At 35.5% G+C, this 13,795-nt stretch overlaps 1 protein-coding gene across 3 annotated transcripts in view; it reads left to right on the top strand.

Annotated features, from left to right (window-relative positions):
- LOC144449607 (uncharacterized) overlaps nt 1–12,033 on the top strand; it is a 145,729-nt gene extending 133,696 nt beyond the window's left edge. For all 3 annotated transcript variants that reach the window (XM_078140177.1, XM_078140176.1, XM_078140175.1), the window contains 3 exons: nt 573–1,019; nt 2,183–2,323; nt 6,831–12,033. In XM_078140177.1, coding sequence (XP_077996303.1) covers nt 573–1,019; nt 2,183–2,323; nt 6,831–7,025 — 783 coding nt within the window. In that variant the 3' untranslated portion in view covers nt 7,026–12,033. The remainder of the gene's footprint in view (nt 1–572; nt 1,020–2,182; nt 2,324–6,830) is intronic.
- Nucleotides 12,034–13,795: the final 1,762 nt, after the last annotated feature.

Raw genomic sequence — 13,795 nt, 5'->3', positions numbered from 1 at the left:
GCCAGAACAAATGAATGATCCTAAGTAATCCTTGCAGCACCATTGGTTAGATTACACTAAAGCGAGAACCTTGGATTGAATCGCTGGCCTTTAATGCAATGATCATTCACAGGTCCCTGTTGGTATGTTTCCATAGGACAATTATACAGCACTGCTGTAAATACTTTGATATTCCACAGGTTCCTGTCACACGTACAAATTAAATGTTAATGCTGACAGTATAGTGTATATTGCACTGATCATTCACAGGGCCTTGTAGGTACAGATTTTAGTACTTTGAAAATTATCTCATTCTACAGATTTTCAGCAGGACCCTGTTCCATTGTTATTTGTTGTGTGTATATGTACAAAGAAAAGTGCACTTGCAAAACTCACAGTATCATCAAACTGAATATCTCTCATTGTAATACTTGATCAACCCTGTCAGAGTGCAAAGATAAGTGGAATAGAATAATCACTTCTCAACTAAGCCAGTTATCCAAAAGTTAATATCTATATCATTGACCAATTTGTAATGGTTGCCATGGTTTCTGAATTTAACAAAATAACCAAATTATTGGGGATTTTTTTAGGTTTTTGGAGACAAAGACGCTGATGGATTTTATCGTGGTGAGGCCAATGGAAGAATAGGATATGTACCATGTAACATGGTGGAACTTCCAAGATTGAGTGAGAAAGAAGCTGAGGCAATGTTTCAAAAACAGTATCAACATTTTATGACGTCATCAAGAACACCTCGCACGAAAAAAGACTCCCTAGACAGTAGTTATAACAATTCAATGACTAGTCTGCCCTCTGGTGGCCATGACGACAGTTACCATAGTACCGGTACAGCCAATGGGAAGCCACCAATGCCAGCTGATGAACCTGTTGTTGAGAGTACTCGACGAATGATAGCCTTGTTTGATTATGACCCTAAGATGAACTCTCCTAATGTGGATTCTGATGTGGAATTGACTTTTATAACTGGAGATATTATCAGAGTGTATGGTAGTATGGATGAAGATGGATTTTATATGGTGAGTATTTGTAATGTTATAATTTAGACAGTGAAATATATGGTAGTCATTTTGGAATAGTGTTTGTAATGATCTCAGTGTCTCTATCCATCTACTATAAACCTTGATCCTATAATGATGGCAATTGTGCTGTAATTGAATGTATTTACTGTTCCAAAATACAACTAGTAATACAGAAGTATAGCAATTTCTCTATGTGCTACACTCATTTATAGCATTCATATCAAGTGTAAAAGGCTACTTTTTCGATTGGTTTATTTACAAGCCTAGCATGTGCCCTTTGTGGTCAATTAGCAAATGAAACAGTATACTTTTACACTTGATATGGATGCTATTAACGATTGTGGTACATACAGAAAATGCTTTACTTTGGTGTTATGGGTTGTACTTGATATGGATGCTATCAATGATTGTGGTACATACAGAAAATGCTTTACTTTGGTGTTATGGGTTGTACTTGATATCGATGCTATGAATGATTGTGGTACATACAGAAAATGCTTTACTTTGGTGTTATGGGTTGTACCTATACTACCAGTATACAGTGGAGTCATGATGGTCAAATGGTTAGAGTGGCCAGCTTGGAATCTGTAGGTTGCAGGTTTGAGCCCTGTTGCTGTCATTTGTTTCTGAATTGCTAAAGTCTTCTGCAAGATTTGAACCACGATTGTGACTCAGTCAACCCAGCTGTATAATTGAATTGGGTACCTGGTAGGATAGAGGTTGTAATGTGAATTCTATGAACTTATAGAGGCTGCAGTGGATTGTATGTGCCCCAGGGAGTTGAAGTAATGGGCCATTATGCCACTGTAGATCCATGCCAGGGGTAATATTTGTAAAGCACTTTGAGCAGAGCGTGGAAAGCACTACATAAAAACTAACATTATTATTATTGTTATTATATTATTATATACATCACTGTCCAATTTGATTCATGGAACCATAAACAACATATTTTTAATCCTACAATTTGTCTGTCTAACTTCCGTGAATATTAAGAGAAACTGTCAAATCTGAAAGCAGGACTGAAAATTGTATACCTACAAGTAATGTTTCACCTGGTCCGATCAGTAGGTGCTGCCAAAATGTTTTTCTTTCTTGTTCTACCACAAGTAAAGGGGGCTACATACATTTAAGTCATACACCATGTTGTTACATTGCAGGGAGAATTACATGGAAGGCAAGGTCTTGTACCATCCAACTTTCTAGAAGACATACCACCTTCACCAGTACCATTACAGAACAGTCATGGTTCATCAAGTCCATCACAGTCAAATAAAACAGCCTCACCTCTCATTATGAAGGTTAGTGATTCATTGTCCAATCATGTATGTTTCTATGATGAACCATGTATTGTTATCAATGAGCGAATGTGAAGAAAAAACAGGCTTAGGCTTGTACTTGTCGCAGTACTTGACTTTGTTGTATTGTAAATGTTCTTGTTCTGAGTGTAAATTGTAAACTTTGTAATATAAAGAAGACATTGTTTGAACAATGTCCTGTATTTAACATATATATATGTATGTACGTATGTATGTACGTACGTACATACGTACGTACGTACGTACGTACGTACGTACGTACGTACGTACGTACGTACGTACGTACGTACGTACAAACATGCATACATACATACATACATACATACATACATACATACATACATACATACATGGACACATACACACACACACACACACACACACACACACACACACACACACACACACACACACACACACACACACACACACACATCTGGTTATCAACACATGCTTGTCTTGATAAGAATCAAACCAATGTACTAACCAATGTACTATTCAATGTACTAATGACCCAAACCGTTGATGATTGTACTTTAGTTATGATTTGACAATAAAATGGACTCCTCTAGAACAGCTGGGTCAGTAATTAATGTACACCAACTTTTAGAAATAATTGTAATTTATATTAATGATTCAATTTCAGCACTTTGTAAAAATAATGAACGACATCTTTCTAGTTCTGTCATAATCAATGTATGTCTGTAATGGGTAGATGGCTGTAGATAAAGATAATTCTCAGATGTGACACCCACTAGTTATATGTATCACGTAGTTTCAAATGTAACAATCTACAATCCATGCTAGTGTCATAGTTCCAGAACAGCATGGATTCCAAGCAATATTCTGTAAATTGTTACCATTTTGATCACGTCAAATATACATTTCCTTTATAAAACATCCTTAGATGTGAAACTATTTAGAAATCTACGCCAGATTTGTACTCCATGACTACAGGCTTATAAATTCTAAGTAATGCACAATCCAAGGGCTATGCATTACCTTCATTTGTAATAAATTTGCATATGGCAACAATGTGGCCATAAAATTAACATATTACATGAGGGCTGATATCCCTTGTATTATGCACTAGATACTAAATTCTGTACAAATTCACAGACAATATCACAAAGACATTACATAGTCATGATCAGCCGTCTACCTCGATATGTCATTGTTCTGTTTATTTCTTGCATGACCTTTGAACTTTAACCTCTCTGCTTATCATTCTTACTATTACATTATAGTGGTACATCTACATGTACAATAATTTGGGTTTCTGGTTTTTTCCATCAGTAGTTTCACCGTTTTACATCTTTATCTCCTTTGCTTCCCTCCAAATTGATCTTCCCTTCCAGGCGGTCACCTCACATGGGTAAGCATGATATACTGTCACCCCCATCATGTTGGTGTTTTTTTTATACAGCAAACAACATTCAAACAAAATGTTGACCTACACATCCTTTTTTCCCTGTGCATTTCTGTACTTCTTTTTTTTTATTTTTGAAAAATGGTGTAAAGTTATGGAGTTCAACTGAGATGGATTTTTTGACGGAAGGTTGATGGAAATACAGACCATGTGAAATGATTCTACTACAGTGTTGTCAAAGTAAACATTGGAAAAAAAATGTGTTGATCATATCATACATAAAGTTCTGTTACTTGGGCTGATTCTAATCATTTGAATAATACGTTCATCATCATAAAACATTGTTGAACTTGACTTGACATTAGCTGTTATGATGAAAAAAAAAATCAATACTGTCTGTGGAACTCTTTCATGGGGTCTTAATAATCTTGTACAATATCAGCCTACTTCGTCAAAAAGTCTCACTTCCATCAAACTCCAAAACTCTACTGTACTTTTGTAAAATTCTGTAAGTTATTGTCAAGGTGAATGCATGTGAAGTTCTCATCCTTTTTGTAACACGACTTTTCCTAATATAATTATTGTTTCATTTGTCAATACCAATTTAAATATTAATATTTAAAATAATATATGAATAGAAATTTAATAATTCTTATAGATACTTTTTAACAAATAATACTTTTAACACACCAAGTTTGTGCACTAATATATTTCACTCTTGTTCTTGTTAAGTATTGTGTTGTGTTGTGCACACTTTGCCAATATGGCGGCGCCCAGCAAACTTGCTATATATGGCAGCGCCCAGCAAACTAGCTATATATGGTTGGTCCAGCAAAGCAGTTTATTTCAGTACACCAGTTGTTTTTCTTTACAGTTGTTTTTCTTGGACCTAAAAAAAATTGTTTGGTTCTGGTTACCCAACCCCCACCTAGTTTTTCATTGCTGACCCTACACTTATTTTTACGAAAAAAATTATAAAATCACGAAAATGGTGAAGTGTCGCGAGGAGTAGTGGATGCAGAAACTGACATCAACTTAAAAAGACAATATAAAACTGTTCTTTCAAGCTGTAATGGTTGTACATCTGATGGGAAGAAACCAACAACACAGAGATCATATGGAAAACAACGGAAAACATAACTACCTGAACTAAACACTCACACATGAAAAAATTTAAAAAAATTATGCAAATTTTAAAATCTACCAACCCCACCTCTTCTAAAATTGAGCGTAATCAGAACCACACAATTTTTTTAGGCCATAGGTGAGCAATTTTACGTATAGAGTGAAAGATACTTTCTGTGACCACATGTCAAGACATTTTGCTTGGTGTAGTGCACACACTGTTTTGGCATGTCAACTGGAACCAGTTAGTCATCAATAACACTACCAATGAAATGTAAACAGCTGTATTATACAAATGAAAGTGTCTGACCAAATGAAGTACTCACATGTACATTCTCAGAGTACTTCCAAATATCACATTTAAGATACAAAATTAAGTATATTGGTAATGACACATGAGGTGTACTTGCTATTAAAATGACATAATGCAGTCACTCAATAGCTAGCCTCTTTGTTGAAGGTTGGATGGTTGGTTGACCTGGCAAGTGTATTCTGCACACAGCCTGTTTAAAACTCAATAATTCAAATTAAGCATTAATCATGGAGTTACATGATGTCCAGTACATGAAATCATATTATGCCGATATTTCGTCCTTATCTGGGGTCAAAGTAATCCACAGATGTGACGTAGTTGGCCATATCTGAAAATTGTCACTTTTGTACAAATGAACTTGAATGTCAACAGGTGATATACAAGTTTTATACAGATTATACTGGTTGCAGATACTAGGCGAAGGTAAAAATATATGTACTGAGTTTGCAGGCTATGTGGCCAGAATACTTGGGAGGTTAACCACCCAGCCTACTATGGACAAATACTGAATATGTTTGAATACTAAATACGCTTGCTGTGTCAAGGAAATGTTGACCAACCCAGGATGTCTAAATCATCCTCAGCAGCAACATTTTTCAAAAATTGCCAATTAAATGTATGTAAACATTGCAATTGTTATGCATGCATGCTGAAGCTATAATAGCTAGAAATTCAGCTCAGCTGCGGACCAAATGAATGGACTATCAAAAACAACACTATGGATACTGTTGTTTGGTGTGTGTGTGTGCTCACACACTACACATGTTTTGTCTTGTATTGATAAATGACCACTGCCAATATGGCAGACACAATGTACTGAGAATAACATGTCCTAGAGACGTGGCTATCTTGACAGTGTTGGTAACATGAACACAGCAGGATGCCAAGCCAGACAACCAAGTCTTTGAGATACATACACATAACCAGATCTCTGGGGGGGGGGGGGGTGAAGCCTGAAAGTTAGTCACTATACAAGCCTTGTTTGCTTGCTGGCCACCAATAACAGGATGAAAAAAAGAGTGAGACGAAAAATTGATCCATTGGAAGTCAAACAGACAAGTAGACAGATTGTATAGAAAACAGGAACTTATTAAATCAGTGAATGATTTATATTTAATGAGAGAATGGCTTAGGAATATCTAAATATGTATTCTTACTAAATTACCAGACGGTAGTCTTTTTATTTGCCAATAAAACAAGTACATTGCATTGAAATTCATCAAGAGTCTGAACTGTGCAAGTATACTGTTGTATTTGTACAGTGGGCTATTGGACAGTAATTTCTGATCAACAGCACATTTGACTTAAAATAGAGATAGAGAAATCTAAGAATGAGATAACAAAGCTGCTCTTGTTGTGGAATGATACACAGTAAAATGCAAGTATTGTGTACATTGAGATAGAACCACTCTTAACAATATTATAGCCGGCATCAAAAGACGAGATTAGAGATAATGGTAGTATTGAGGGATTTAAACTTCAGTACCAAGTTTCTCTCAGAGTGCTTGCAGTGTGTTTGCACTTTTTAATGTTTGTTCTATCTGCAGCTCTTTATTATATACTCTATTTTGACCTACTAAGTGTGATTTGATTTGCCAATTGACTTCTAAAAAACACTTACTGTTCTTGTTTAGTATACATGTACCATACTCACTGGGTTTTATGTGTAATTTATCCTACAGCAACAGAACTCAAACAGCACCAAAACCCTTAACAAGGAGGCAAAGACCAAAGACACAGCAGCCAAAAATGCAGTGAGTGCTTACGACACAGATGCAGCTAAGAAGAAAAACAAAGGACTTTTTTCCAAAGGAAAAGCTTTGTTTAAGAAGTTTGGTAGCGGTAGTGATACTAGTACTACTAAGCAGAAACGGTAGCACTGTGATCAATTGTGAATTCTAGTTACTGAACTTGGTGAAAGTTGATGGACTTGTAACATCACTGAAGTTTGCTGAATTAGCAACAAGGTATAAACATGGTACTAACGCATGTGAAGTTGTACTTGAAAATATTGTGTCAGTTGCCGAAGTCAGCGACGTTTTTTGAAGTTGCTGATATTGGAGACACTGTACAAGTTGATGAGTCATTGACACTGTTTGAAGTTGCTGATATAGGTGAAACTGTACATGTTTGTGAACAAGATTAAACCATTCAAGTCAGCGAACCTACTTCAACATCATTTGAAGTTAATGATATTGATGACGCACTGATCAAGTTGATGAACAAGATTGAACCATTCAAGTTGCTGAGCTCCGTAACAACATTGTAATTTATGAACAAAGATTGATGTGGTCACAGAAAACATATGCAGATTCTTTATATCAAATAGCAAGTTTGAAACCAGATACCTGTTGTGACTACACATGGTATGCTATAGCATACTATTACAAATATTGATCTAAAAATTAACTCTACTCCATCTATTTGTTGATGTGATTGATTGTTGAGGATGGCGCCAACAGTTTCTTCTATAATTGAAGACATTCTAGTCATCACATGTGAACAAGAACTTTTGATGTGAGACATGTATCATTTAAATGACTTGGTCACATCTATCGGGCATTGTATGTCATGAAATATAGTGACTCACAGGTCATAAAACTGTGTTTTGATTGGCCAGTAGGCACCAGAGGTGTGTTTTGATTGGCTGACAGCTATCAAAATTGTGTTTTGATTGGCTGACAGGTATCAGAACTGTGTTTCGATTGGCTGACAGGTATCAAAACTGTGTTTTGATTGGCTGACAGGTATCAAAACTGTGTTTTCATTTGTTGGCAGAAAAGGATTGTGACATTCTTATTGAATGAGTTGCCATGAACATAGCCTTACATAATGTCAGTTTCATTAAATTTGTACTTTGAATGGTATTGCAGTTCCTCGGTAAACATTGAGGATGAACCATAAATATTATGATTGCATCAGGATTTAAAAGCTGATGGTCACTGCATTTATTTATGGTGAATTTATAAAATTCAGTTTCAAAACCTTTTCATTTGACATCACTTTGTATTAAAACGCTTCCTAAAGGCAGTTACGTTGCCATAGTTACAAGAGAATATCCCAGTTTATGGATGATTCCTGTGCCCTTTTTGACAGTATTATTATTTGATATTTTTGTGAAAATTGTAGCTTTTATTGTATTTTTTATTTTAAACTTAGTCTTCCAAGTGTTTTAGTTGTGAATGATATGAAAGATTACAAATAATAAGGCCTTAAAAAAACTAGATTTATTCACCTAGGGATGAAGCTGAACTTGTACATATATATTATCTACATGCAAAAGTTATTGAAGTGTTATTTATTATGACCTACCTACCACCTAAAGTAAAATATTAAGGAATTTTTTAAGCAATTACTGACTGTTTAGCATCCTAATTTTTTTGTATATATAGATTGTTCAATGATTGATTTCTTTAGATTACACATTATGATAACAATTAATGATTTCAGAGGTTAATGTCAATGACAGGTTATATTTATCCTAACTGAGAATTCATGCTAACTGTGGGGTGTTTGATTCCTAAAAGTTATTGTAGAACGGGATAGCCTGGAATCTATGCTAACTGCAGGGTGTTTTATTCCTAAAAGTTATTGTAGAACGGGATAGCCTGGAATCTATGCTAACTGCAGGGTGGTTGATTCCCAAAAGTTATTGTAGAACGGGATAGCCTGGAATCTATGCTAACTGTAGGGTGGTTGATTCCCAAAAGTTATTGTAGAACGGGATAGCCTGGAATCTATGCTAACTGCAGGGTGGTTGATTACCAAAAGTTATTGTAGAACGGGATAGCCTGGAATCTATGCTAACTGCAGGGTGGTTGATTCCCAAAAGTTATTGTAGAACGGGATAGCCTGGAATCTATGCTAACTGTAGGGTGTTTGATTCCTAAAAGTTATTGTAGAACGGGATAGCCTGGAATCTAAGCTAACTGTAGTGTGGTTGATTCCAAAAGTTATTGTAGAATGGGATAGCCTGGAATTTATGCTAACTGCAGGGGTGGTTGTTCCCAAAAGTTACTCTAGAATGGGATAGCCTAGAATCTATGCCAAGTGCTGCAATATTTAATTCAGTGATGTCCGGCAATGCTATGGTAGAACATGGAATCCATAGAATAGAACAGCATGGCTTGCAGTCCTGGGTCATAGCAGTACCTGGCTGTGTTTTATTGGTGAAGTCTTCATAAAAGAAGTATTTTCAAGAAAATGTCAAGTTGTACAAGTGGTCATTGGAAATACATTCCCCAAACCATACTTCAATTTAGGCTATTGATTTTGACAAGGTATAGACCAGATGTAACTGTTCACATTTCTTCTTTTGGCTGGCCAAAAGAGTTCCAGTTTAGATAACATTTGTCATTTGATATTGTAAAAATTAAATATACTTACAGTTCAGAAAGAAGTTGAAACAATATTAGATAGACAGTTCATTTTGATAGTTGTAATCAAAAGTTTTGGGGTGAATCAATTCAACCATATTTTGATTGGCCAGCAGGTATTACAAAGAATTTGGGACATGTTTGATGTAGACTGTAAGATTTGATGTGTTGCTCTGCCCTCACCAGTCTGCTAAAGGGATTAACCAATGTGTGAGGGCGCCCTGTCATGGTGTACCTTCCAGACTGTAAGATATACTGTGTCACTCCACCCTCACCACCCTGCTCTATGTGAAAGGGGTTGGCGAATGTGTGAGTGTGCCCTGTCATGGTGTACCTGATCCAGACTGTAAGACACATTGTGTCATGCCACCCTCACCTCCCTGTTCTATGTGAAAGGGGTTGGCCAATGTGTGAGGGCGCACTGTCATGGTGTACCTGATCCAGACTGTAAGACACATTGTGTCACTCCACCCTCACCACCCTGCTCTATGTGAAAGGGGTTGGCCAATGTGTGAGGGCGCCCTGTCATGGTGTACCTGATCCAGACTGTTTGATAATAGAGCTCCTGTAATCAATAGATGGTGAAGTTTGTTGATGTTTAACACATACCAGTCAAAACACAGAAATCATAAATATACACAGAATTAATAAGAACTTTAATCTTGTTGATCCAAAATAACTATTGTATCTCATATTATCATAGGGACAAAGAGTAGATTTGAGGTGGAATTGTACACAATATTGGTTAGAAATCCACCATTTATGCACTGATTTTGTCTGATTTTTGTATTTCTGCTTGATCCATGTATAATCATACTAAACAAACCAATGTCATAAACAAACCAATGTCTACTGCCTTACTATAGGTGTTGGTTACTGTTAAAGTCTTCATGTCTAATAAAACATACCACATAAGATTTCCCTCATATCTAAATATACATCATATATATCGAATTTGGACAGAGTAGTCACCGCATCCCCCCCCCCCGAAAAATAATAGTGTAACCATGTGCATTTGCATAACATAATATATTGTTATGCAAATAATATGATATTGTTATGCAAATATAACTTCCTGTTTTTTTTCTGGAGAAATGACAGAATGGAGGCAAGACCTCCGCTCTGTAAAGAGTTGGGGAGAATGCCAGTATCAGTTTCATGACAAGCTGGTGTCTAAACCGTTCAAGTTTATATTGTAATTAGTCTTTGAACGTAGTCATAGGTGTATTGTATGTGAATTTATTTTAATTTCACTTGCAAAGGGAACGTGTCTGAGAGAGGGAGTTTTGTGTACATGCCCACTTTTATTAGATTTCAGAATCTTTTGTTTATTATTAAAGAAATGTTTACATTGTGTTTATATAAAAATTTTGTACAAACTTGTGGAGATATGAATTTACTCAGTAAGCTTTGATCTGTATAAATACTTTTAAGTAAAGGTGGTTTTTTTTGTATGTTTTACACATAAGTATAGCTTTTCCTGTACAATTTGCTTTTCATTTATGTCATTTGTTTCTGTACCTTCCTTTTGTTAGTAGTTCTGTTCAACAGTTCATCGACCTCATTTCTAAGGAGTGTCAGTATGAATGTGTAAATTAATCTGTTTATGAATATTTTAATTAATTTGTTCATGAAGGAATCCTTGTGAAAGGGATGAAGCAAAGTTAACAGAGGACCAAATTCATTGTTTGCGAATAAGATTGTAATCTGAATCCAATTCTGATGTTGCAAGCCTATAAAAGGGTGAAATTCATAAAAGGCCTCACATAGATTATGTACTCTGAATCTGCATGTGAATCTGATTCTAATTTGACAAGCATCTATGGTGGTTGATTTGTGTGCAACATGAAATAGCTATGAATCATATGAGTAATCTCAATTTGAATCTAACTCTAGCTTTACAAGCCAATATATTGGTAGATTCAGTGTGACATCTAATAGCTATGAATCATTTCAGTAATCTCAATCTGACTCTAGCTTTACAAGCTTTTGAAATGTTACATTCAGTGTGACATCTCATAGCTATGAATCATTTCAGTAATCTCAATCAGATTCTAGCTTTACAAGCCTTTGAAATGGTAGATTCTGTATAACATAAGAGCTATGAATTGTAATAGTAATCTGAATCTGATTCTAACTTTACAAGCTCTTGAAATGGTAGATTCTGTATGACTTAGAGCTATGAATTATACTAGTAATCTGAATCCAATTCTAACTTTATACAAATGTTAGATTTTGTGTGTGATACATGTAAAGGTGTAATTTTCTATGGGTAAAGTAACTTGCTATCTCTCTATACATGAGGTGCAGGTGTAAGTAACTAACTACTGCATACCCACGTCTTCTAGCTATAGTGTAATGGTAGGAACTAATTGTAATTTTTTTTTTGTAAGATAGTTTTGGAAATTATTGTCCTTTTATGTGATATTTTTTAAATGTATTGTAATTGCAAATGAAAGCACAGCTCTGACGAGATGTCAATATTTCAATTTGTACATAATGAATAAAGCATGGTTATATTTTTAATTATACAAAAATAATTGGTCTGTTGTGTTTTCATTGATTGTGGTGTTTTCATTAGTATTGATTATTATTATTATTATTATTTTATTTCTTGTAAGAAAACGCGCTACACTTGCGTCTCAGCGCGTTGTACAGGCTGAAGTTTAAAAAATTGCAATAAAGTAAACAAAATAACAGCACACATAAAGGGGCTAGGTGTAAAACTGGCCAATTAAAATAATTCACAATGTATAAAAACTGACAAGTTAAAATCAATCACTTAAAATGTTGTCTAAAAAGATATGTCTTTAAACTACGTTTAAAAAGGTCAACAGTCATTATATTTCTCATTTCAAATGGAAGTGAATTCCACAGAGAGGGTGAGCACACTGAAAAAGCACTCAGGCCATAAGATCTATTGAAATTGCCACGTGGTTGGACTAAGAGTAGCTTTTCAGCGGAACGAAGATTTCGTGTTGGAACATAAATGCTAATTAAATCTGACAGGTATAATGGTGCTACGTGATTGATTATCTTGAAAGTGATCAGTAGGATTTTGAAATTAATCCTAGCCTCAACTGGGAGCCAATGCAAGTCATAGAGTACAGGAGTAATGTGGTCGAATTTTTGTGTACAACTGACAAGACGGGCTGCAGCATTCTGGAGTGACTGCAGACGATCTATCTGGTATTTTGGAATTCCATACAATGCAGTAATCGAGTCGGGATGTCACAAATGCATGTATTAATTTCTCTGTACAGGCTTTGTCCAACAGTTTGCGAATTTTTCCAATCTTGTATAACGAAAAGTAACCATTCTTGCAAATGTGACTAATCTGATCAGACATGGAGCCGTCCCTACGGAGAGTAACACCGAGATTACGGACTGAGGTAGAGGGTGCGATGTCTAGCCCGCCAATTTTCAGGCTGGTCAGTTCTACTACGTTGGTTTTTAACTGTGACGAGAACTGGATCACCTCAGTTTTGTCATCGTTGAGGACTAACATATTTGATCTCATCCAGCTACGAATGTCGTCGATGCACGTTTCAACATCAGGTATATGTCAGCTGGCTTATTGCAGATTGTGTAAATCTCTGAGTCGTCTGCATACATCATGTTGTTGATGTTTACATTGATCTTTTGTATTTACATTGGTTGTGGTTGTGGTGTTTTATTGCTTGCAGCATTTTCTTGCTTAAAGAATGGCATAATGTATTTACAGCGCTGTATCTACTTAACTTATAATTGTCTTTATTTACTTCTTTCCATCTCATCAAACTCTCACGAAAGTATTGTGACCTACGCACTGGGGAGAACATCGCTATAGTGATTGATGTTTAGTACACACACGGAAACACAGTCTTGAAAATTATGAATATTAAAAAGGATAATTTTATTGCCTGAACATTTATAATTGGCGCTCAAGCTGAATCCAATCCTAGCAAAACGAAGATAAACATAAGGTCACCTGTAGATGGCAGTATACAGCCCAAAAGTGCGATTTCTTCACAAAGGTCAAAAAAGGCGAAATTGGGGTACATTCGACTGCAAAAACGACTTATTGCGTAATAGTTGAAAAATGTCACTTTCTTTGTATTATCAATGGTAACAGGTGTTTAGGGCCCAAGTAAAGCATATTTTATGAGTTGTTAATGGTAAAACATTACATTTAGAAGAGTTTCGATGATTTATGAAAAATATAGATTTGGAATAATAACGGAAAATCCATTTTTATCATAAATTCCAAATTTCGTTCACATCCGATCGCA

This window comes from Glandiceps talaboti, chromosome 18 (assembly GCF_964340395.1).
Source record: "Glandiceps talaboti chromosome 18, keGlaTala1.1, whole genome shotgun sequence".
Lineage (NCBI taxonomy): Eukaryota > Metazoa > Hemichordata > Enteropneusta > Spengelidae > Glandiceps > Glandiceps talaboti.
Note: the sequence above shows the minus strand (reverse complement) of the source record. Positions and strands in the feature narration are given on the sequence as shown.